Source organism: Anguilla anguilla, chromosome 16 (genome assembly GCF_013347855.1).
Source record: "Anguilla anguilla isolate fAngAng1 chromosome 16, fAngAng1.pri, whole genome shotgun sequence".
NCBI classification, from domain to species: domain Eukaryota; kingdom Metazoa; phylum Chordata; class Actinopteri; order Anguilliformes; family Anguillidae; genus Anguilla; species Anguilla anguilla.
Window position 1 is genome coordinate 1,991,079 of NC_049216.1, and position 26,450 is coordinate 2,017,528.

Here is a 26,450-nt window from a genome sequence, read left to right on the forward strand (position 1 = left end):
TATCTCGGGGTCTTATTCATGAGTAAGGTTAAAAGGCATCGGGAGATCGACCGCTGTTGTAGGTGCAGCGGCTATAGCAACCCAGGCATCGGACGGTGGTGGTGAAGAAGGAGTTGAGCCAAAAGGAAAGCTCTCCATTTACCAGTCGATCTTTGTCCCTACTCTCACCCATGACCACAGACTATGGGTAGTGACCGAAAGAGTGCGAATACAAGTTGCTGAAATGGGGTTTCTTGATAGGGTGGCAGGGCTTCATACCTTGATAGGAAGGGGAGCTCAGTGTTCCGGGAGGACCTCACAGTTGAACCACTGCTCCTCCACATTGAGAGGGACCAGTTGAGGTGGTTTTAGCATCTGATTAGGATGATCAAGAAAATAAGACAAATTGAAACACAAAATCACATTACAGTCAGTGAAGACTAAGCTCAACTGCTCTTTAGTCATTTTCTGGAATGCTCAGTCAACATTACAGTCCATCCATCCACATATGTAGCAGCCTTTGGTGGTTGCTGTTGGGTCCAAGGGAGAATCATGCTGTGACACAAAGTGATTTTCAATTACAAGAGAAATGCCGGCAGTACAAAACTAACAAACTTGTTGGGACCGGAGAACTGCGTGTTCATAACATGCTGTTAGCAAGTAACTACACATTTGATGGACTGTATTCAAATAATATGCAGCTGAGGTTGTACTCAACAGCGGTCTGCATATATTCAGACCACCTTGGTGTGAGGAGTATCGTTATAATGGAAGGTGACAAAATAATTAATTACTGGAAACTAAATGTAAATTGTTTGAAAAATCAATCCTTGGTTGCAGAATAAAAAGTTAAAAAAAGAAAAGAAATTCAAAGAGAAAAACAAAGGTTTTAACAAAGTCTAGTGTAGAGTTGTGGGATAGCCTATTGTGAAGAAACAGATTTTAAAATTGCTTATATATAAATGTAAATCATTAAACTAAGAACAAAATAGGAAATATAATTAATTCTTGGAAACATATATTGACCCTAAAGACTAAAAGTATTTGGACAGTGCAAGAAGAAATTCATTTTGAAGGCATTAAGAGTTAGATAACTGTAATAATGAGTTTTTAACAAACAATGGGATGCAAGCGGGTTACAATGTTAATGCTGATGAAGGTTCAAATATAAAGAAAATCATTCAGAAGTACAGAGAAAGACAGGAAGGAAAATGTTTAAAGGGTGTAAAAATGGATGATGGGACAGTTGGAAATGATGATTCGGAGATTAGAGAAACAATTGTTAAGCTCTTTAAAGAAATGTACAAATAAATTTTAGTAGAAAAGGAGGCGATATAACAATATTTAAGTGATGTTAAAACCAAAATGGAATCTGAGACACTATTGGGTATTATTACAAAATAATTTTGTAATAATTTTTGAATTTTTGAAAAATTTTGAATTTTTGTAAATATTTTAATGGTGATGTTGATTTTGTAATATTTTGTTGTCTTTAATGTCTTTGTGAGATTTGTAACATGCAATGTGTCTGAAAATTTAATAAAGCACTTTTAAAAAGCCGAAAACCGTGGCTTTCCTGTTGATTTTATAAATCTTGTGAAACTGCTTTATGTGAAGTCACAGCTGAGGGTTAAAGTGAATGGGGGTTTGATGGAATCCTTTGAGATCTTTAGAGGAGTTAAACAAGGGTGCCCTTTAAGTGTGGCTTTGTTTGTCATTGCTATTAGTCCACTACTACATAAAATAAAAAGTAATATAAATTTGACTGGAGTGCAATGCACCAGTAATGTACAGCCTTTAAAGGTTTGTCATGGTTCTGTCTTTTTGTTTCTCTTTTTCCTTTTTTGGGCTGCCAGATGGCGGTAGTTTTGTTCCTTTTCCCTGTTTGATTGTTTTATTGGTTCCAATTATTCTATTGTTTTTCAGTTGTGTCTAGTTATCCCTTCCCTCTGTGGTCTGATTGTGCATTGTGCCCTCCTGCGTCTCTTTAGGGTCTTGTCTATTTAAGTCTTCTTCTTCCCTGACTCGGGTGCTGGTTCCTTGTGTTTTCACTTGTGTTTCCATGTGTGTTTTGCACCGAGTGTCTGTCTGTGTTCCTGCCTCCGTGTTGCGTGAGAGTTTGCCCGTGTTTCCCCGTGCCTGTTTTTGTTCGCCGGTTTCTGCCCTGCCTGTTTGACTTTTTTGTGATTTTTGGATTTTCTGTTTTCTGTTTTTGGGATTTGCTCTGCGAGGCATTTTTTTGGTTATCTGCGTTTGTTCTTCAGATTGTTATTGAAGTCTGAATTTCCCTTTTGGAGTTCTTGGGTTTTTTAAGCTCTGCATTTGAGCCCATTCCCTCGCCTATCCGTGACAAGGTTACCGCCTATGAAGATGACATAACGGTTTTTATTAAAAAACCAAATAAAATGGACGGGATCATTGAGCAGTTTCAATTGTATGAAAATGTAGCAGGAACTAAATCATGCAAAGACGGAGTGTGTTTGGATTGGTGAAGAAGGGGATAAACCTGCTTTGACTGTAGACTGTAAAAGACAAGGATAAAATTAAAATCCTTGGGTGATACATAAAGTTCAGACAATTGTGTTACTAAAAACTGGGAATAGAAAGAGACTGAGGTTCCAGAAGAAACGGAGAAATGGAAGCATAGAGACAACTGTCATAAATCTAGGATAGGTATTGTGAAAACTTGCATTTTGTCCAAATTAATGTTCCTTGCGACAGTTTTTCCTTTACCGGGCCAGTATATTTTCAGGATAAATAAACTCAGTGTAAAATTAATATGGGAAAATAATATAGAGGTAACAAAAAGAGAAATAATGCACAAGAGCACAGAATGTGGAGGTCTCAGAGCAATAGAAATCGGTATCAAACTGAAAATAACATTCTGTAAAAATATTTTTAACGGAATATTAAGAATATTAGCCTGGGTCAGAGATATAGAACATTGGAAACAGAAAAAAAGGCCCAAAAAGGAAGGTTGTGCCATATTATAAACTGGTATACAATTATTTTATTGAAAAGCACAAAGGGTTAGGCATTAACTGGGGCACATAGACCAATAAGGTTATACATACAGTGGACTGCAGAATTATTGGCACCCTTAATAAAAATGAAGAAAAAATGCTGCATATAATAAATGACACAGATAATAATCTATATGTTATGTTAAAACATATGGGAAAACTAGATACTTTTATTTAAATACATTTACTCTCATGCTTCAATGTTTTTTATTCAGTGATCTAATTTTTTCTGAAAACCATAGGTGCCATAATTATTGACACCCCTAACAATTATTGTAAGTAAAATCTCATAAAAAACACGTTTTCAACGTACAAAAATGCCAAGTTACTAAAAAGTATTGATATCAAAATGACGCCAAGTTACGATACTACAAACAATATAGGCTATCTTGCCTCACCGAAATGACATAAGATGTATCTCAAAGCAATGCTACCCAATATTTCCTCAGTTCTTTCAAGTCACTTGGCCCTGTGTATAAGCATGCACTACATGAACAGGCCAAATATATGTGTGGATGGCTCTCTCACAGTCAAGATTGATTGAATAGGTGTGTGTATGTCCAATTTGTATTGGTATGTAGGCCTATGTATTTCGCTGCCCAGGCTTTCTGTTGCGTGAATGATAGTATGTTTCTTGGTACAAGTGTGTTCGTGAATGTGAATGTAAGATGCTGCCAGGGAAATGTCCCCATGCGGATAAAGAAGTTCTCTATGTATGTATGTACAATATGTGTTTTACATGCAGTATTTATTGTATGTAGCAAATATACAATAACTTGCACATGTACTCAAATTCAGTTCAGAAGCAAGTATAAACATGTTTTCTGGAGAAATGTGCTTCCTGTCGTTGCTCAGCAGCAGTTCTGTACATTAATTAATTTATACATTAATTTCAATGTACAATGTTCAATGTGTTCCATGAGGCAATTCGAAATATTTGTCTCTTTGATCTGACAGAAAGTTTGCATGACATTGAGAAATGGTAAGATTAGAAAACACAGGGCCAAGTGACTTGAAAGAACTGAGGAAATATTGGGTAGCATTGCTTTGAGATACATCTTATGTCATTTCGGTGAGGCAAGATAGCCTATATTGTTTGTAGTATCGTAACTTGGCGTCATTTTGATATCAATACTTTTTAGTAACTTGGCATTTTTGTACGTTGAAAACGTGTTTTTTATGAGATATCAGTTCTTTTTGCAAAGCGTTTTATTATGAGAGTGAGAAATGCGACCCTGCAAGAAACGGTTGTGGATTATGGCTATCGTTGTGTGAATCTGTACAGTCTGATGAGCGTGTACCGTTCAGCAGTTTCGGTTTGCTATATATGTAAAACAGTGGCTGTGAGATAGGATGCAGTGGCGTAAGCGTAAACGCATCAGAAACGCAGATGGAATATGGTATGTACTCACGGATTTGACGTCCATCCAACGAGCCTTGACTGACAAAATAATCAACACGCCCGTAGAATTATAACTCCCTAGGTCGCAACTTGTGTAGCCTTCTGTCCTGCTCCGTTGTCTGTTATTTCGTGGAGATGCACTATTAGTGTTTGTAAGGTTTATCCTTCTGTCCTGCTCCATTGTCTGTTATTTCGTGGAGATGCACTTTTAGTGTTTGTAAGGTTTATAAGGCATTTTTATAGGCTAATCTGCAGGTAGGAATCCTCTTCGCCGTTTTGCTAAACTAGAACCGGAAAACATGATAGTGGAGAATAGGAGCAGACGCATATGTCCCAGCAGGCTTTGCATATGAGAGAATAACAACAGTGCGAGAGAAATTAAAATGAAATTACGAAATTCCGTAGTTGAAACAATATGTTTTTAGCAGAATGGGCATGTAGGTGAAGGTTGACATGATCACCGAGTATAGTGCGAAGTAAATGGAGTGACCATGAGCGAGCTTATATTCCTTATCAAATGGTATATATAACAGTCGGTATTGAACATTGGTTGTTGAAGTGGAGGGTCAAATAACATTGCACACATTATTTACCTGTAATGTAATCTATTGCACGAATGTGTTTTTCTCATGTTCAGTGCTAGTAGTTATACTTATGAGTGAATCATGATTTTAAATGTAATGTTTTAATGCGGAGTTGCAGAACGTACATACGTAGTAATTGTGTGTAGCCTGTGTGGCTAGATAGAGAACAGGGCGAGGTAACATGAATGTAGAAACGTGGCGTTTGCTGATATTAAGGTTTTGTACGGTAGCCAAGTGAAGAAATATAGTTAGTAGAAATGGCACAGTGGTGAACCGGTGTAACTTTTAAATAAAAGGAATACATTTGCGTCATGAAATGCATATGGGTGGCCGTGAGTGAGTGAGGTTTACCAGTCTGTGACTTTGTTAGCTAATGCCATAGCTATGCAATGCGTGAAATATCATTAGCGAACCTGCCGGTAGTTTTAAAGAAGAACACAAGCCAGTAAGCACAGAAGAGCTTCCGTTGAATCCATATGGCTTAGCAATATTTTAGCCGGTCAATAACTGAACGTACAGACGGTAAGTCATAATGCATATATCTTAGCAATATTGTAGCCGGTTAATAACTGAACGGTGAACGGCGGGTAGATATGGTGCAAAAGCAATAATTAAGAAGTAGTAGACAATTATTAGTGAGGGTCGAAGCAAGTTAAAGAAACTGGTTCCAAGCTGGGCTTGAACATGCGACCCAGTGTTCCCAAGCCTGTAAGCTTACCCACTAGGCCACAGACGGATTAGCTGTTCAACCTGCGGAGTTGCGGAATGTACATAAGTACTAATTGTTTGTAGCGTATGTGGGTAGATAGAGAACAGGGCGAGGTAACAGGAATGTAGAAACGTGGCGTTTGCTGATATTAAGGTTTTGTACGGTAGCCAAGTGAAGAAATATAGTTAGTAGAAATGGCACAGTGGTGAACTGGTGTAACTTTTAAATAAAAGGAATACATTTGCGTCATGAAATGCACATGGGTGGCCGTGAGTGAGTGAGGTTTACCAGTCTGTGACTTCGTTAGCTAATGCCATAGCTATGCAATGCGTGAAATATCATTAGCGAACCTGCCGGTGGTTTTAAAGAAGAACACAAGCCAGTAAGCACAGAAGAGCTTCCGTTGAATCCATATGGCTTAGCAATATTGTAGCCGGTTAATAACTGAACGTACAGACGGTAAGTCATAATGCATATATCTTAGCAATATTGTAGCCGGTTAATAACTGAACGGTCAACGGCGGGTAGAAATGGTGCAAAAGCAATAATTAAGAAGTAGTAGACAATTATTAGTGAGGATCGAAGCAGGTTAAAGAAACGTGTTCCAAGCTGGGCTTGAACATACGACCCAGTGTTCCCAAGCCTGTAACCTTACCCACTAGGCCACGGATGGATTAGCTGTTCAAATTGCGGAGTTGCAGAATGTACATAAGTAGTAATTGTTTGTAGCGTATGTGGCTAGATAGAGAACAGAGCGAGGTAACATGAATGTAGAAATAGAAACGTGGCGTTTGCTGATATGAAAGTTTTGTACGGTAGCCAAGTGAAGAAATATAGTTAATAGAAATGGCACAGTGGTGAACTGGTGTAACTTTTTAATGAGAGGAATACATTTGCCGTGACTTCGTTAGCTAATGCCATAGCTATGCAATGCGTGAAATATCATTAGCAAACCTGCCGGTGGTTTTAAAGAACACAGGCCAGTAAGCACAGAAGAGCTCCCGTTGAATCCATGTGGCTTAGCAATATTGTAGCCGGTTAATAACTGAACGGTGAACGGCGGGTAAATATGGTGCAAAAGCAATAATTGATAAGTAGGCTAGTAGACAATTATTAGTGAGGGTTGAAGCAGGTTAAAGAAACGTGTTCTAAGCTGGGCTTGAACCTAGGACCCCATGTTCCCAAGACTGTAACCTTACCCACTAGGCCACAAGCGGACTAGCTGTTTGAACGGGAAATGTTTCAGAATAAAAATGTATCGGTATTTTTCGTGTGTATGCGCGTTTTTGATTGGGTCGTGTAGGGCAGATTTGGCTGGTGTTAGTGAAATGTCCAATGGGGAGACATGTTGTTAGTGGGATAGGCGGCAGGAAAAATAAGAATGAGAAGAAGAAGAAGAAGAAGAAGAAGAAGAAGAAGGAGAAAACGCAAAATCCCCTTAGTTTGGGGCTTTATTGTGTGGACATGTGAAGTTGTTTATGAATTCTGTCTGTTGAAATGGGGTCAGAATGTACAGAATTTAATGTTTTTAAGGGCTGAGTGTCTGTGGCTGTTGTGGTTATTTCTGTGGGGAACCCTGAAAAGTGCCAAACTCTCGGTGCTGTATAGGTATGGGGGCATGCCCCCGCCAAGGCGTAACTTGGCGGGATGGCATACCTGCCATCCCAATCAAACAAAATGAAATTGGCAATACAATTGTACTTAATTTAGTTCATCTCAGTCTAAAGCCGCGTTTCCACCGCAGGAACTATACCCCGGAACTAGGAACCTTTTGAGGAACTCAGTGCGTTTCCACCGCAGGAACTAGGGTCTAAATTTAGTTCTGGGGGCTTTGTTTTACCCCCCAAAACGTTCCTGCTCGGGGGGTAGTACTTTCCGAAAGTACAGGAACCTTTTGGGTGGAGCTTGCAGCGCTGAACATTTCTGATTGGTCGAGTACTCGTAGCATTTGTGTTGTATTTATTTTCCGCCATTACCCGCCATGTTTGAAAATATGCAGCGGCAAACCAATTTATTTTCATAATAACTTCAAATCAAACTTGTATGTTATGCGGCGCAGTAGCCTACTTTTGGTTGTAACCTGTCAACGTCTTGGAATTATAACGTGTGCTCTTCTGTTCTTTTCTTGCTTTAGTATTCGTTTTATAAAATGCTGAGCATTCGTGCTGGGACAGCATATTACGTAGGCTACCAAAATATTCAAACGGATTAATTCGGTTGCTGAATATTTTCTTCCGGATTTTCTTTGTTAGCCCGTTGTAATTGACTCAAAACGTTTGATACAGTTATGTGAGGTATGCGGTAGTTCTGCATAATTAACATTGGTGATACAGTACAAGCAAACTGGAAATCACCTTCCGCACTTTTTATCCGGGTAAAATAACAGGTTAATTCTAGTAATCTTCGCTTTAGCTTTTTCAGACTGCCGTAATTTTACTCAATTTTACTGCCATTTTTCAATTCCACGAAAAGACCAGGAAGACTATGGACTCATTTATGGTGCATGGTTCGCATCTGGAGGGCACACTTCGCTGCTCGGCTAGCAGTAACTTCGAAGGAAAGCAAACGGTGGCTGTACCACTACTAATTTACATTTTCACGCAAGTCCGAGTTTTCGTTCTATTCTTGTCATTTTGCGATTAGCCTATATGGAATTGACAACGAGAAAGTAATAAAACAGCAAATTGTTTACAACGTGTGCATGTTTTCTGCTGTTAATGAATGTGTTTGAGAGGATATATGAAAATCAATAAATACAAAAGTAACCATATATAGTCATTGTTGGTAACCCGTTGTATATAAGTGGAATAAACCCCTCCGGGCTGTCCCGGTTATTATTAGAAAATAATGTAGGCTACTTCGGTGGTAGTATGGGGTTACAGAAGAAATCATATGACAGATGGACCGACGACAACGTCAGTGGGCTAATTTGCCTAATCTTCGCGGTACTTTAGACCCTGGTGGAAACGCAGACAACCATTGGCTGAAGGAACCTTTTAGTTCCTGGTAAAGTAGTTCCTGGGACTGAAAGTTCCGGGTAATTTTGGTGGAAACGCGGCTTAAAGGAACTGTCATGGTCCTGTTTTCCTGTCTGTGTTTCCCTTGTTGGGCCGCCAGATGGCGGCACTTCTGTTTTGTGTCCTGCTCCCCCCCTGTTAATTGTATGATTGTTTTCAATTGTCTCGTTATCCCATCATTGTTCCCACCTGTGTCTTGTTATCCCCTCCTTCTGGTTTGATTGTTTTTTGAGTTCACCTGTGTCTTGTTACCCCTTGTCTATTTAAGTTCTTTGTCCCCTTGACTCGGGTGCTGGTTCCTTGTGTTTGTTTCCAATGTATGTTTCAGACCCTTTGTACCTGCCTGCGTTTTTTACCTGTTTGTGTTTTGTTCCTGACTTGTGTTTGTTTCCAATGTATGTTTCAGACCCTTTGTACCTGCCTGCGTTTTTTACCTGTTTGTGTTTTGTTCCTGACTTGTGTTTGTTTCCAATTTATATTTCAGACCCTTTGTACCTGCCTGCGTTTTTTACCTGTTTGTGTTTTGTTCCTGACTTGTGTTTGTTCCCGAATTCTGTTTGCAACCCGTATGTACCTGCCTGTATTTTGTTCCTGACTTGTGTTTTGTTTGACCTTCCCTTGTGCTCTGCCTTCCCGTGTTCTGCCCTGCTTGTGTTTGTGAGTTCCTCTTGTTTTCTGTTTTATTTAGATATTTTTTGAGTTTGTGTTTTGGCCATCGTGCCCTTGTCTGTTCCCTGTTTGTTTGCCTTTTTTGTTGGTAAAATCTTTGTTAATTTTGCCTGTTTGAGTTTGTCTTTTGTTACTCTGCGCCTGGGTCCCACCCTCCGAACCGTGACAGAAGGAACCAGCCAATTTGGGACCCAGCAGAGTTTATTTTTTTATTTTTATTTTTTTGTTTAACATGCCATCGGGCTGGTGGGAGCTTGAGCCTCCCAGTGCCCGGGGCGGGTGGTCGCGGAGGCGCCGTGGTCGGGCTGCCTCCCGGTCGGCCGGACCTCCAGCTGATCAGCCGGTGGATCCTGACCCTTTTGAGGGGTCTCGGCTTGCCATTTTTCCGGGGTCCGGCCCGCGGGGGTCCCGTCGGTCCCGTCGGGCTGCCCAGCCTGGTTCCCTACGGCTGGGGTCCGCGTTCCTGTCTCCTGCCCAGCCGGGTTCCCTACGGCTGGGGTCTGTGTTCCTGTCCCCTGCCCAGCCCAGACGGCAGGGGCCTCGGCCTGCTCCACCCCAGGTCCAGGAAGGGCCTTCACGGCCTGCTCTGCCCCAAGTCCCGGAGGGGCCTTCACGGCCTGCTCTGCCCCAAGTGCCGGAGGGGCCTTCACGGCCTGCTCTGCCCCAAGTGCCGGAGGGGCCTTCACGGCCTGCTCTGCCCCGAGTCCCGGAGCCGCCTCGAGCCCCGGAGAGGCCTCCAGAGCAGCCTCGAGCCCCGGAGAGGCCTCCAGCACCGCCCCGAGCCCTGGAGGGTCCGCCTGCTCTGACCCTTGTTCCGCGGAGGCCGCCTGCTACACCCAAATTTCGGGCTTTACTTGCGCCTCGAGCCCCGGGGGGGCCTCCGGAGCCGCCTCAAGCCCCAGGGGGGCCTCCGCATCCGCCTCGAGTCCCGGGGGGGCCTCCGGAGCCGTCCAGAGCCCCGGAGAGGCCTCCAGAGCCGTCCAGAGCCCTGGAGAGGACAACTGTCCCATCTGTTGTCCCGCAGGGCCCGCCGCGGACTGCTCTGGCCGCCCCGCAGGCTAAGCCACCTGCCTTGCCCCCTAGCGTTCGTGCTCCCCCTGGCGTTCGCGCTCCCCCTGGCGTTCGCGCTCCCCCTGGCGTTCGCGCTCCCCCTGGCGTTCGTGCTCCCCCTAGTGTTCTCGCGCCCCCCTGTGTCCGTTCTTCCCCTAGTGTTCTCGCTCCCCCTAGTGTCCACACCTTGCCCCCTGGCGTTCGTGCTTCCCCTGGCGTTCGTGCTCCCCCTGGCATTCGTGCTTCATTACATTACATTACATTACACTGTCTGCCTGTCTGTCGGTGTGTCAGTCTACATGTTTTTTGTCATGTCTGCCTATTTGTCAGTCTGTGTGTCATAGTTCACCCCTCTCCTTCCATCTCTGTCTGTCCCTTAGTGTGTCTGTTGGTCTTGCCGTGTGTCTCCCCGCCTGCTTGTCCCTTTGTCTGTCCGTGTAGATCTCCTGGTGTTGTTCCTGTGTCTGTCAGTCCGTTTTGTCAGTCCTGGTCCACCCCTGTGTAGTGTCCTTGCCCGTCTAGTTCCTTGTAGTGTTTTGTTCCGCTCCGTGTTTGTCTTGTACCCAGTCCTGTGTTGTGTGGGTATCTTATGTAGGGTCTTGGTGTTGTCTGTTGTCTTGAGTCTTGTCGCTTCCTGTCATAGGTCCAGTCCAGTGGTCTGTTGTCTTGAGTCTTGTCGCTTCCTGTCATAGGTCCAGTCCAGTGTTCTGTCTCGTCTCGTCATGTACTAGTTCGGTGTTTGTCGCGTTGTTTCTGTCTAGTCACACCCCAGTCCAGTTCTGTGCATCTGCCTCGCCCCAGTCCAGTCCTGTGCGTCTGCCTCGCCCCAGTCTGAGTCCCTGTCCAGCCCTGAGTCCCTGTCCAGCCCTGAGTCCCAGTCCAGCCCTGAGTCCCTGTCCAGCCCAGTCCAGCCCTGAGTCCCTGTCCAGCCCCGAGTCTTGTTGTTGTCTTGTTCTTGTCCTGTCCAGTCCAGTCCTGTTCCTGCCCCAGTTCTATGTCCAGTCCCTGTTCCTGTCTGAGTCCTGTTCCCCCGTCAGAGTCCGGTCCAGAGTCTTGTTCCTGTGTTCTGTCCCTGTTCTTGTCTTGTCCAGTCCTGAGTCCGGTCTCCAGCCCCACCCTCTGTTGACTCCCTCCCCGGGTCGGCCTCCTGGGACGTCAGGAGCCGTCCCTTGGGGGGGGGGGGTACTGTCATGGTCCTGTTTTCCTGTCTGTGTTTCCCTTGTTGGGCCGCCAGATGGCGGCACTTCTGTTTTGTGTCCTGCTCCCCCCCCTGTTAATTGTATGATTGTTTTCAATTGTCTCGTTATCCCATCATTGTTCCCACCTGTGTCTTGTTATCCCCTCTTTCTGGGTTGATTGTTTTTTGAGTTCACCTGTGTCTTGTTACCCCTGTCTATTTAAGTTCTCTGTTCCCTTGACTCGGGTGCTGGTTCCTTGTGTTTGTTCCCGACTTGCGTATGTTTCAGACCCTTTGTACCTGCCTGCGTTTTTTACCTGTTTGTGGTTCGCTCTGATTGTTTGTTCGTAATCCATGTGTTCGTGCCTATGCCCTGGTGTTCTGGTGTTTTTGGATTTTTTCATTTTCTTGTTCCTGTGTTTGTTCCTGAGATCTGTTTTGTTCCCGCCTATGTTTTTGACCGGTTTGTGTTTCTTACTTTGTTTCCGCTTGTGTGTTTCTGTGCGTTTTTGCCGTTTGTTTTCCGTACTGGTGTAGTTCTGTTTTTTTTTTAGTTTTCGTTTTATGCCCCTCGTGGCTCTTTGGTTGTTTTGCTTTTTATTTTTAGTAAAGTCTTGTCGTATAAACTTTTTGAGTTCTGTGTTTTTTCCCACTCTGCGCCTGGGTCCCACCCCCCGTACTGTCACAAAAAATCCCTCCAAATGTGTTCTCTAACCTTATCACAAATTATAGGAAGACTCCTGGCTGTCATCTTTGCCAGGGGTGTTTTCACAAAGTATTAAGCCAGGGGTGCCAATAATTGTGGAACCTGTTTTTTTGGGAAATATATATATATTTTTAATTAAAGACTTTGGTTGATTCCAATGAATCATTAATCAAGCACACTGGTTTACATATGTTGGAAAATAAAGCTTATGTCAATAACTGTATTATTTTGTAGTTTAGCATTTTTGTTGCATATTCATCAAGGGTGCCAATAATTCTGGAGCCCACCGTAAATTAATTAACGATGATATAAATGGTGGATTTGTTATTTATAAAGATTGTATAGAAGAACAAAGAAAATATTTGATAACTTTTAAACGATACATATATATCAGGGGAAATGCATGACAAAATGTGGTTAACAGTGAATGGCAGACTCACCGTAAGAGCAGTGGTAAAGTGGAGTTGTTTTGTGAAAACAGTGACCTGCCCAATGCCAGAGTGTACCGAGAGAGAAACTATAGGACACTTTTTAAATGATTGCTATGGGTCAAAAGAAGTGTGGGACAAGTTAAAAGGAATTGGGCTAGACATAATGTGACCAGAAAACAATCTTTACTGCAGGATTTTACTGACATTTTAATGACAAGAAAAAGGGAACTATATTGGTTGTGTATTTGCTCCACTGCAAGTAGTGGGAAAACCAGATGTATAACGACAATGGAAAGTATCTTCATAAAAAGTGATACTGTTTTTAAAACAAATCGTAAATGCCGTGAGAAGGAAAAGAACACTGGACCTTAAAAAAAATTAAAAAAAACACTGATGGACTGAAATAGAGATATAGCTTTGTGTTATTTGTAAAGGGATGTGTTAGGTGATTTATTTTTATATGCAAGTCCGTTTTTGATGAATTGTGAAATGTTATGTTTTTGTTTTTTTCTAATGGAAACAAAGTCGGGACCGGATAATTTCCTGCTCATATCGCGTTAACATAAATCTCATAAAAAACACGTTTTCAACGTACAAAAATGCCAAGTTACTCAAAAGTATTGATATCAAAATGACGCCAAGTTACGGTACTACAAACAATATAGGCTATCTTGCCTCACCGAAATTTAATAACATGTATTCCAAAGCAATGCTACCCAGTATTTCCTCAATTCTTTAAAGTCACTTGGCCCTGTGTGTATATAAGTGTGCAGTACATGGACAGGCCAAACATATGTGTGGATGGCTTTCTCACATGATTGATTGAAAAGGCATCTATATGTCCAATTTGTATTGGTATGTATGTATTTTGGTGGCCAGCCTTTCTGTTGTGTGAATGATTGTATGTTTCTTGGTATAAATGTCTGTTCGTAAATGTGAATGTAACATGCTGCGAGAGAAATGTCCCCATGGGGATAAAGAAGTTCTCTATGTATGTATGTACAATATGTATTTTACATGTATTTATTGTATGTTGCAAATATACAATCACTTGTACATTTAGTCAAATTCAGTTCAGAAGCAAGTATAAACATATGTTTTCTGGAGAAATATGCTTCCTGTAGTGACTGACCAGCAGTTTTCTACATGAATTTCCATGTGTTCAATGAGGCAATACGAAATATTTGACACTTTGATCTGACACAACGTTTGCATGACATTGTAATATGGTAAGGTTACAAAACACAGGGCCAAGTGACTTTAAAGAATTGAGGAAATACTGGGTAGCATTGCTTTGGAATACATGTTATTAAATTTCGGTGAGGCAAGATAGCCTATATTGTTTGTAGTACCGTAACTTGGCGTCATTTTGATATCAATACTTTTGAGTAACTTGGCATTTTTGTACGTTGAAAACGTGTTTTTTATGAGATATCATTTCTTTTTGCAAAGCGTTTTATTACGGGAGTGAGAAATGCGAAGTGACCCTGTAAGAAACGGTTGTGAATTATGGCTATCATTGTGTGAATTTGTACAGTCTGAAGAGCGTGTACGTTTAGCAGTTTCGGTTTGCTATATATGTAAAACAGTGGCTGTGACAAATGGTGCGGTGGCGTAATTGTAAACGCATCAGAAAAGGTTAAATATGGCAGGGTGTAGCTATGTAGGCTACTCACGGATTTGACGGGCATCCAACGAGCCTTGATTGACAAAAGAATCAGCAAGCCCGTAGAATTAGAGCTGCCTAGGTCGCAACTTGTGTACCCTTCTGTCCTGCTCCGTTGTCTGTTATTTCGTGAAGATGCACTTTTAGTGTTTGTAAGGTTTATAAGGCATTTTGATAGGCTTATCTGCAGGTAGGAATCCTCTTTGCTGTTTTGTTAAGCTAGAACCGGAAAAGTTGATAGTGGAGAATAGGAGCAGACGCATATGTCCCAGCAGGCTTTGCATATGAGAAAATAACAAGTGTGAGATAAATTAGGCGAAATGATGAAATTGCGTAGTTGAAACAACATGTTTGTTTTTTTAGCAGAATGGGCATGTAGGTGAAGGTTGACATGATCACAGACTATAGTGCGAAGTAAATGAAGTGACCATGAGCGAGCTTAGTTTCCTTATCAAACGGTACATATAACAGTCTGTATTTAATGTTCGTTGTTGAAGTGGAGGGTTAAATAACGTGTGCAATCTATCGCACAAATGTGTTTTTCTCATGTTCAGTGCTAGTAGTTATACTTATGAGTGAATCATGATTTTAGATGTAATGTTTTAATGCGGAGTTGCAGAACGTACAGACGTAGTAATTGTTTGTAGCCTATGTGGCTAGATAGAGAACAGGGCGAGGTAACATGAATGTAGAAACGTGGCGTTTGCTGATATGAAGGTTTTGTACGGTAGCCAAGTGAAGAAATATAGTTAGTGGAAATGGCACAGTGGTGAACTGGTGTAACTTTTTAATAAAAGGAATACATTTGCGTCATGAAATGCATATGGGTGGCCGTGAGTGAGTTTTGGTAAAGCAAATGTAAGCGTAAGAAAATGTTAGTGTAAAAGAGGAAATGATCTGCCTGAGGGCGAGTCGGGATTCAAGCTTTCAACCGGAGGTTTACCAGCCCGTGACTTCGTTAGTGCAGCACCATGCCGTAGCTATGCAGTGAGTGAAATATCATTAGCAAACCTGCCGGTGGTTTTAAAAAAGAACACAGGCCAGTAAGCACAGAAGAGCTCCCGTTGAATCCATATGGCTTAGCAATATTGTAGCCGGTTAATAACTGAACGTACAGACGGTAAGTCATAATGCATATGGCTTAGCAATATTGTAGCCGGTTAATAACTGAACGGTGAACGGCGGGTAGATATGGTGCAAAAGCAATAATTGATAAGTAGTAGACAATAATTAGTGAGGGTCGAAGCAGGTTAAGGAAACGTGTTCCTAGCTGGGTTTTAACCTAAGACCCCATGTTCCCAAGACTGTAACCTTGCCCACTAGGCCACGGGCAGACTAGCTGTTTATACTGCGGAGTTGCAGAACATACATACGTAGTTGTTTGTAGCCTATGTGGCTAGATAGAGAACAGGGCGAGGTAACATGAATGTACAAACGTGGCGTTTGCTGATAAGAAGGTTTTGTACGGTAGCCAAGTGAAGAAATATAGTTCGTAGAAATGGCACAGCGGTGAACTGGTGTAACTTTTTAATAAAAGGAATACATTTGCCGTCATGAAATGCATATGGGTGGCCGTGAGTGAGTTTTGGTAAAGGAAATATAACCGTAAGAAAACGTTTGTATAAAAGAGGAAATGGTCTGCCTGAGGGCGAGTCGTGATTCAAGCCTTAAACCGGAGGTTTACCAGTCTGTGACTTCGTTAGTGCAGCACCATGCCATAGCTATGCAATGCGTGAAATATCATTAGCAAACCTGCCGGTGGTTTTAAAGATCACAGGCCAGTAAACACAGATTAGCTCCCGTTTAATCCATATGGCTTAGCAATATTGTAGCTGGTTAATAACTGAACGGTGAACGGCAGGTAGATATGGTGCAAAAGCAATAATTGATAAGTAGTAGACAATTATTAGTGAGGGTTGAAGCAGGTTAAAGAAACGTGTTCCAAGCTGGGCTTGAATCTACGACCCCGTGTTCTCAAGACTGTAACCTTGCCCACTAGGCCACAGGCGGACTAGCTATTTACCCTGCAAATGTTTCAGAGTAGAAAGGTATCGGTATTTTGCGTGTGTATGCGCGTTTTTGATTGGGTCGTGTAGGTGAAGAAGATTTGGCTGGTGTCAGTGAAATGTCCAATGGGGAGACATGTTGTTAGTGGGAAAGGCGGCAGGAAAAATAAGAATGAGAAGAAGAAAGAGAAGAAGAAGGAGAAAACGCAAAATCCCCTTAGTTTGGGGCTTTATTGTGTGGACATGTGAAGTTGTTTATGAGTTCTGTTTGTTGAAATGGGGTCAGAATGTACAGAATTTAATGTTTTTAAGGGCTGAGTGTCTGTGGCTGTTGTGGTTATTTCTGTGGGGAACCCTGAAAAGTGCCAAACTCTCGGTGCTGTATAGGTATGGGGGCATGCCCCCGCCAAGGCGTAACTTGGCGGGATGGCATACCTGCCATCCCAATACAAACCAATAACGCGCTTGTATACATAGATAGCATAGCTCTCCTCCCTGCTCTTTCTGCGTTTCTTTCCGCCTTTCGCGGCAGTCTTGGTAACGGCTTTCTTACGCCAGGCACCCACCGCACGCGTAGCGTAAGCGGCGCGTAAGCAGCACGGCGCGGCGCGTAGTGTGTCTACACTGGTTCCGTTCGTGTCGCGCAAAGGCTTGCTTAAAGCTCTATATTCCTAGCAGTTCTTGCAGTCTGCAGTGTTACATCGTTACATTGTGTATTTCACGTTTGTTCACGACTGTTGATTATGGGTTAAGTGAATACTTGGTAAGAGACCTTTTTCAGTTTGTTAATATGGTAATATTTCGTTAACTCATGTAAATACCTGAGAAAGTAAATGCTTTCAAGAATTACCATAAGCTTAAATCGCAACGTAGCCTGCATAATAATCAATCTCAAACTGTATTAATTTATTTGCTTGGTTAACAAGCATGCCAATTTCATGAAAAATATGTAATGATCATAATAATAATAAATAATCCGTAATCAACCATTGGGAATTCCCGTGTTGTCTTGTCATTCACGTCAAAACATTTATAGGATCAGATTTAGCAAAATCAGCTAATCATCAAAAAGATAGCGTAACAGTTTAATCTTGAAGGGATATGAACACCACAATGCCATGAACACCGGAAGCTTTGAAGTACAAGTGCAATGAAGGCTTGCTTACAACTTCATTTATAAAATAGGTGCATTTTCATCGACAAGACCACTAAATAATCTGATTTTTTAAAGCTCTGTGGATTATCTGATTTTTATTAAGGCCTTTTTGAAAGCACGGCGAACGAATACATCGGAGAAGTCAAATAGGCTGAGCAATGGTTGGTTAAAAACTACCTTCCAACACTCGAGCTAACAAACCGCTGCTCGGTGCATTCACTTCTACATAATTCAATAGGCTACGTCTTTCTGTGGTGTATTTTCAAATTTACCCCACCCCCTCCGCAAAATAAGATAGCAAAACTAAAGCCGGGCACCCAACGCACGCGTATCGACCGCGAGCGCACTGAAGCGTAGTTGAAGTACTGTTATTACAACGGCAGCGGGCGACGTCGTCTCCACCAGATGCGAACGCGTCGCTAACCGGCTGCGAAGCTCGCGCGACACAAGCGAACTGAATCGTAGTTTTTCGCTTCTGTTCTATTTTTTCGGCTTGTCGCGTGTCACAATGGCCTGTTTATACACAGAAATATGCTCTAAAATGCTAGGTATACATGCTCTGATTTATATTTCATCCTTATATTACTGGGGGTGTGTCCCTAGTTCCCTCTTGCAGTAGTGGAGAACAAGATAAAACCAGATATTTTATAAGCAGCTAAAAAATACAAGCCTTTTCGTTTTTCTATTGTCCTGACAGGAAAAAAAAAATTAAAACTGGAACCTGGGAAAAAGGCAAACTTAGTTTCGCTATCTTATTTTGCAGAGGGGGTGGGGTAAATTTTAAAATACACCACAGAAAGACGTAGCCTATTGAATGATGTAGAAGTGAATGCACTGAGCAGTGGTTTGTTAGCTCGAGTGTTGGAAGGTAGGTTTTAACCAACCATTGCTCAGCCTATTTGACTTTTCCGATGTATTCGTTCGCCGTGCTTTCAAAAAGGGCTTGTTAATAAAATCAGATAATCCACAGAGCTTTAAAAATCAGATTTAGTGGTCTTGCCGATGAAAATGCACCTATTTTATAAATGAAGTTGTAAGCAAGCCTTTATTGCACTTGTACTTCAAAGCTTCCGGTGTTCATGACGTTGTGGTGTTCATATCCCTTCAAGTTTAAACTGTTACGCTATCTTTTTGACGATTAACCAATTTTACTAAATATGATCATATAAATGTTTTGACGTGAATAAGACGACGACGCGGGAATTCCCAATGGTTGATTATGGATTATTTATTATTATTATTATTATTATGATCATTACATATTCTTCATAAAGTTGGCACGCTTGTTAACCAAGCAAATCAATTAATGCAGTTTGAGATTGATTATGTAGGCTACATTGCGATTTAAGCTTATGGTAATTCTTTAAAGCGTTTACTTTCTCACGTATTTACATGTGTTAAAAAATATTACCATATTAACAGACTGAAAAAGGTCTCTCACCAAGTATTCACTTACCCATAATCAACAGTCGTGAACAAACGTGAAATACATGATGTAATCCCACTGCAGACTGCGAGAGCTACTAGGAATATAAAGCTTTAAGCAAGCCTTTGCGCGACACAAACGGAACCAGTGGAGACACGGTACATTACATTACATTACATTATAGGTTCTTAGCAGACGCTCTTATCCAGAGCGACTTACAACAAGTGCATTACAAAACTCAGAGACAAGTGCTTTACAACATTCCTGCAAGAGAGCTACAATAGGTATAACTTTGCTTAGGTATAAGTGTGAATTGTACACCCTAATTTTTTTTTTTTTTTTTTTTTTTTTTTTTAGAAAAAAAAAAAATGTTAGAGGGTAGTGGGGGGTGATGAGGTGAGATGTAGCTTGAAGAGGTGAGTCTTCAGTCTACGTTTGAAGACGGCCAGGGTCTCTGCTGTTCTGACTTGCACAGGAAGGTCATTCCACCACCGTGGGGCTAGAACAGACAGGAGGCGTGACCGGGTGCTGGTGCGAGCCGGGGCAGGGACCAGGCGACATGTGGCAGCAGAACGGAGAGGTCTAGCTGGGGTGTAGGGTCTGATGAGTTGACGTAGATAGGGAGGGGCTGACCCCCTGGCTGCTTTGAAGGCAAGCACTAATGTTTTAAATTTGATGCGAGCCATCACGGGGAGCCAGTGGAGGGTGGTGAGCAGGGGGGTAACGTGGGAATGTCTGGGGAGGTTGAAGACCAGACGCGCTGCTGCGTTCTGGATGAGTTGCAGGGGTCTGATAGATGATGCTGGGAGGCCAGCAAGCAGGGAGTTACAGTAGTCCAGGCGGGACAGGACCACTGCCTGGACGAGGAGTTGGGTTGAGTAAGTTGTGAGGAAGGGGCGGATCCTCCGGATGTTATACAGGAAGAACCTGCATGAACGTGTCACTGCTGAAATGTGCTCGGTGAGGGACAGTCTGTTGTCCATCACCACGCCAAGGTTTCTAGTTGAGGGTGATGGTGTGAGGATGGTATTACCTAGGGAGATAGAGAGATCAGAGAGAGGGGAGTTAAGAGCCGGAATATAAATGAGCTCTGTCTTACCTGGATTGAGCTTGAGATGGTGGCGGACCATCCAGCTCTGAATATCACTCAGGCAGGCAGTGATGCGGGCTGAGACCTGTGTGTCAGAGGGTGGGAAGGAGAGAAACAGTTGTGTGTCATCAGCATAGCAATGGTAAGACATACCATGAGCTGTGATGACAGGGCCAAGGGACTGGGTGTAGAGAGAGAAGAGGAGAGGACCAAGGACCGAGCCCTGTGGGACTCCGGTGATGAGGGGGTGTGGCGCAGATACTTTACCAGCCCAGGCTACCTGGAAGGAGCGATCTGAGAGGTAAGACTCAATCCAATTGAGGACTGTGCCACAGATCCCCATTGCAGATAGGGAGGACAGGAGGGTGGGGTGGTCGACTGTGTCGAAGGCTGCCGATAGGTCCAGAAGTAATAAGACGGAGGAGAGGGAGGCTGCTCGGGCTGCGTGGAGAGCTTCGTTGACAGAGAGGAGTGCGGTCTCTGTCGAGTGGCCTGGTCTGAATCCAGACTGATGGGGATCGAGGAGCTCATTCTGTGAAAGAAACACAGAGAGTTGATTTGATGCAGCACGTTCAATGGTTTTTGACAGAAATGGAAGGAGAGATACCGGTCTGTAGTTCCCAATGATGGAGGGGTCTAGTGTGGTCTTTTTCAGGAGGGGGGAGATGAGGGCCTTCTTGAAGGTTGACGGGAAGCAGCCGGATGTCAGGGAGGAGTTAACCAGGGAGGTGATGAATGGGAGAATCTCGGGTGAGATTGCCTGGAGGAGTGGTGAGGGAATGGGGTCAAGGGCACAGGTTGTGGGGCGATGGGAAAGTAGGAGTTGTGAAACCTCAGAATCGGTGAGGGGAGAGAAGTCGGAGAAACAAGGGGAAATGGTGAGGGAGGGGGAGAGTACAGATTGAGGGGTGGGGAGTTGGGAGCCAGTGACCGTAAGCAGAGGAGTGGAGAGACAAGGGGAGGGGAGCATAGGGTGAGGTGGAGTGCAGAAGGAGTTGCGGATGACTGCAATCTTCTCGTCAAAGAAGGTTGCAAAGTCGTCAGCAGTGAGCGAGGACTGAGGGCGTGCAGATGGCTGGCTGAGGAGAGAGGAAAAGACAGAAAACAGTTGCCGAGGGTTAGAACGGTAGTTATGGATTTTGGTTTGATAGTAGTTTACCTTGGCAGCAGTCACCGTGGAGGAGAACGCTGCAAGGAGGGATTGGTAGGCAGAGAGGTCTGAAGCATCTCTGGATGTCCTCCACTTCCTCTCTGCTGCACGGAGTCCAACCCTGGAGGTGCGTATGGCATTGGACATCCACGGGCGGGGAGGAGATGGACGTGTTGGCCTAGAGACAGTGGGGCAGAGGGAGTCAAGAGCAGATGTAAGGGAGGAAAGTAGGGAGGTGGATGCAGAATCAGTGGGGAGGGTAGTGAAGGATTCGAGAGGAGGGAGGGCAGCAGTGACAGATGAAGCAAGAGAGGAGGTTGAGAGGGAGCAGAGATTGCGGCGGACAGATACAGTGGGTGTGGGGGGAGAAGGTGGGTGAGAGGGAGCAAGGGGGAGGGAGAAGGAAACGAAGTGGTGGTCAGAGGTGTGCAGAGGGGTTACAGTGATATCGGTGCAAGGGCTATTCCTCAGAAAAACCAGGTCGAGGAGGTTGCCCGCCTTGTGGGTAGGGGGAGATGATTGTAGGGAGAGGTCAAAGGAGTGGAGGAGATGTAGGACAGCTGAAGACTGGGATGTTTCCAGGTGGAGGTTGAAATCTCCAAGCAGGATCAGTGGGGTGCCGTCCTCAGGGAAAGAGCTGAGTAGGATATCCAGCTCATCGATGAAGTTTCCCAGTGGACCTGGGGGGCGATAAATGACAACAATGTATAGATTAGTTGGACAGGTGATTGAAACAGAATGGTATTCAAAACTGAATCGGGGTAGGTCAGAGAGAGGTAGGGCTGAGTATTTCCAGGAGGGAGAGATTAGGAGACCAGTGCCACCACCACGGCCTGATGGTCGGGGAGTGTGGGAGAATGAAAAGAAAGAGGAGAGGGCAGCAGGGGTTGCAGTGTTCTCTGGGGTGATCCATGTCTCAGTGAGGGCAAGGAAATCAAGGGAGAGCAGGGAGGCATAGGCTGAGATGAAATCAGCCTTCTTTGAAGCAGACTGGCAGTTCCAAAGTCCTCCAGCAACTGTGCAGTTATTGCAGGGAGACAGCTGGGGGTAGGAGAGGTTAGCTGGGTTCCGTCGCTTAGGGGGGCCACGTCTTTGGAACCGGGTGCTGTAGGGCAGAGAGCAGACAGAGATGGGAAGAGCTTGCATAAAACTGAGGAGGAGCGACGCTAGCGTCGCTCAGAAACACTATTTGAAGTGCCGCGTAATTACTCAAATAATGTAGCGATAAGCGGCTCTAAACGGATCAAATACAAGCAATTTACAATACCTTGAACCAAAACAGCTGCGCAGATAAAACGGGGATGAAACAAAGTTACCGATCAAAGACTTACGCGATACAAATTACTACCAATATTGCACAGCTGACAATCAATCAAGACTAGGAGTTTAACCGGTAAAAACAGCTGGCTACAAATCACTAATATGACGACGCAACAAGCAAAGACGACTAATTTAAAGAAACTAAGGCAAATTAAGGCCACAAGACACAACTAACAAGCAAAACAATACTTAGACTAGCTACTCAGAGGGACGGAAGTGAAGCTCTAGTCACGCCGAGGAGAATGCACTTTACGTGCCGCGCCGTGCTGCTTCGCCATGCTGCTTACGCGACGCGTGCGGTGGGTGCCCGGCGTAAGTTTGCCTTTTCCCCAGGTTCCAGTCTTTTTTTTTTCTTTCTGCAAGGACAATACAAAAACGAAAAGGCTTGTATTTTTTTAGCTGCTTATAAAATATCTGGGAGGGAACTACGGACACCCCCCCAGTAGTCTAATATAAGGATGAACTATAAATCAGAGCATGTATATCTAGCATTTTAGAGCATATTTCTGTGTATAAACAGGCCATCGTGACGCGCGACAAGCCGAAAAAATAGAACAGAAGTGAAAAACTACACTTCAGTTCGCTTGTGTCGCACGAGCTTCGCAGCCGGTTCGCAACGCGTTCGCATCTGGTGGAGACGACGTCGCCTGCTGCCGTTGTAATAACAGTACTTCAACTGCGCTTCAGATACGCGTGTAGTGCGCTCGCGCTCGATACGCCTACGGTGGGTGTCCGGCTTTACAGCCTTTCTTGGGCGCGGACTTCGCTGCTTCTGGCATTTCGAACGTCGATAAGATGAAAACGTAATTCTGTATTGCTATTTAACTGTCTGGCCAGAGATGTATGCAAATTATATTTCCCTGTTTGCTGGTGACGTCAGGCACATTCTCATTGGATGCTCGTTGTCTCAGAAATTATGTTCAAAATCTATTGGTTCAATACGGCAGGTTTGCAAAAAACAACGTGTCTTCCTTCGGAACAAAAAAAAAAAACCCATTTTCTTTATTTACCAGCGTCTTTCACACTTGTTAAACTTAATTTCTCAATGTACTTTCATTGCCGTTACTCGTGTTCTAAAGTTCATTACACTCTCCCTTTGAGCAATAATTTGCTTAAAACAACGTTTACTTGAAAACGTGAACATTTTGCTAATTGCCTGTGCCGCCCAAAACAGGCTACACAACACCAAAAAGGGGGTTTCAACAGACATTAAAAGTACCTTTTAGTATACAACATTTGTTGCCACTTCAGTCCCTGTTACGGCCGGCTCGCAGGGAGAGTACCAAAGTACCAAAAACAAGACAGAAACTGATCTAAAAACACAAACTCAGACATTTATTAATCTAAAACACAAACTAAAACAAACAAAAACTCAAAGTTCACAAAATAAAAGAGTCTTCACAAAAACCTACCAAACACAACCCACACGAAACAAACCCCAAAGAAGAATCTCCCCAGCCTCAAACTGCAGGGCTTATATTGGGCCACAGGCAGGTGGAGGCAATTAAACAATTGGGTATTACCTCCACCTGCACTACTCAGGCAAGCAGAGGCTGGGGACGTAACAGTCTCGAATTTGCTATTTTATCTCATACGCTTTTATGTACTGACCTCCCAGCTGAACATTCGAACAAAGACTACCTGCGATTCTAAATAGGTGTAAACTGTTTTCGGTAGTTCTCGCTGGTCAGGTCAGTAGAGTGAAAAGGTGGTCATACTGGTTGACTAGCTGACCATATGGGTTGAAAAGCTGTTAGAACAACTACGTTATTACGATATTACTCTTGTGTTGAATTGAGTCAGTTGCTGAGAATCAAACTTAAATGAATTATTTATATTAATTTGTATTCGCTGAATGTATATTGCGATTTGGTTTCTGGTGCAAAATGGTAGTTTTGCACATTACACATATGTGGGTGGCTCTTACAAAAGCCTTTGGATGAAAGATACTCGTATGAGCAATGCAGCAATTACTTGGCTTTCACTACTTTCTCAGTTTCTTTTCGGGAGCAGCACAACTTGAATGTTGGGTAGTACTCCGCCATGAGCGATAGTGACGCCTCCGAGGAGCTTGTTCAACTCTTCGTCGTTGCGCACCGCCAGCTGCAGATGTCTGGGAATGATGCGGGTTTTCTTGTTGTCTCTGGCAGCGTTACCAGCCAACTCCAGGATCTCAGCAGTCAGATACTCGAGCACAGCGGCCAAATAAACTGGAGCACTGGCACTGACACGCTCCGCATAATTCCCTTTACGCAACAATCGGTGAACGCGCCCAACCGGAAACTGGAGTCCAGCTCTGGATGAACGGGTTTTAGCTTTCGCTCTCGCTTTACCACCGGTCTTCCTTTTTCTTTTTTTTTCTTTTTTTTAATAAATAAACTTTATTTCAATTATACAAGTCATTACAAACAATTACATGAACAAGACAATCTAAATACATTAGGTAAAGCATCTTGTATATTAAAAGTCCAGAGTTTCCCAAAGCTTTGCATTGCCATGCTTGATGTCAATTGTCCTTCGACGTTTTAGTTGTTAAAATGTTCTTGCATACAGATTCACTTGACACGTAGATATGATCAATTGTCATTTTACTTCGCGTTTTCCATATGTGCTGATTCACTAGACATATTATTAACCAGTTCATCATCAATGTTATATATTATTCCATAAAATACAGTTTCTGGTGTAATTGAAATATTAACACCAATAGATTTAATTTGTTCCCATATTTTTTCAGATCGACTGCATTCAATCAACAGATTCTCCAAAGTTTCATCTGCATCACAATCGGGCATTGGGCAGGATTTCGTTGTAACAAAGCAACTCCATTTTACAACAGCTCTCACTGGTAATCTCCTCACTGATATTAGCAAGGCTATATCTCTCATACTTTCAGAAATGTTTTTGCTCCATATTCGTGCGACCATACTTTCACATTCTAAATTATTTTGATATCTGTACTTTATAACTCCACCATACAGTTCATTAATTATTAAATTATATATGACCTTATTCTCAGAATGGCACCAGTCAATATTTAAATGTTTCAACTTGCCTATAAAATCACCATACATACGTTTAAAATAAGGTTGTCTGGTTCTCGCTTTTCCTTTCTTTTTTCCAGTTAGTAATGTTACCGATCCAGCTAATTTGTCTGTTTATTCCACCTGCTACAATCTTACACATTGCTATTTTTAATTTGATACTTACGTCTATTGCTCCCAAACCTCCTAATTTTCTGGGTTTAAATAGCAATTCTCTCCGAGTAACTTCTCTATTCGTTCCCCATATTAATTTACAACACTCATTACTTATCTTCGTTATATATTTTTCTGTTGGTGGAAACACTGAACTTAAAAACATAATTTTTGACAGGATTAACAAATTACATATACCTATTCTAGACCTAAAGCTTGTGTTTCTACCAGACCACTTTAGAACTTCATCTTTGACTTCTTTTTTTTTTTTTTTTTGCCAATTTGATTCACAACAATCAGTATTACTAATATAGATACCTAATACCTTAATTTCTTCTTTTACATGTATGTGTATAGGGAACTGTTTACTTAAATTCCCAATCCAGACAGCTTCTGATTTATGATGGTGTAAAACTGCTCTGGATATTTTTTCGTAAATTTTAAAATGCTCACATATAATATCCAATTCTGTTTGTGATTTTACAAACACTGTAATATCATCAGCATATGCTGAAATGATAACTCTCTCATTGCCAACCTTTACCCATTCTAATCTCTTATCGTTTTGAATTATTTTAACCAAAGGGCTGATTGAAATCACATATAGAGCAGTACTTAGTGGACATCCTTGCTTCACCCCTCTATGAACTTCAAAACATTCTGTCAGTTGACCATTTACATTCACTTGGACT

The 26,450-nt window shown here is 42.9% G+C and overlaps 2 protein-coding genes across 2 annotated transcripts in view; one reads left to right on the plus strand and one right to left on the minus strand.

The window, feature by feature from the left end:
• LOC118215092 overlaps nt 1-26,450 on the plus strand; it is an 800,072-nt gene that overhangs the window by 461,905 nt on the left and 311,717 nt on the right. The gene's annotated exons all lie outside the window — the stretch shown is intronic.
• Nucleotides 20,755-22,806, minus strand: LOC118215106. Its single transcript, XM_035395550.1, has 2 exons — nt 21,251-22,806; nt 20,755-21,170 (listed from the first exon to the last, which is right to left on the minus strand). The coding sequence occupies exons 1-2, from the start codon at nt 22,385-22,387 to the stop codon at nt 21,132-21,134; spliced, it is 1,176 nt and encodes a 391-aa protein (XP_035251441.1). The 5' UTR covers nt 22,388-22,806; the 3' UTR covers nt 20,755-21,131.

What these genes read in the sequence shown, in the direction of transcription:
- LOC118215106 (XM_035395550.1), bottom strand. Translation starts at nt 22,387, where the DNA reads ATGCAAGCTCTTCCCATCTCTGTCTGCTCTCTGCCCTACAGCACCCGG. An exon ending in CCACGGTGACTGCTGCCAAG is followed by an intron (nt 21,171 to 21,250) that starts GTAAACTACTAT and finishes CTCTCTCCTCAG; the next exon opens with CCAGCCATCTGCACGCCCTC.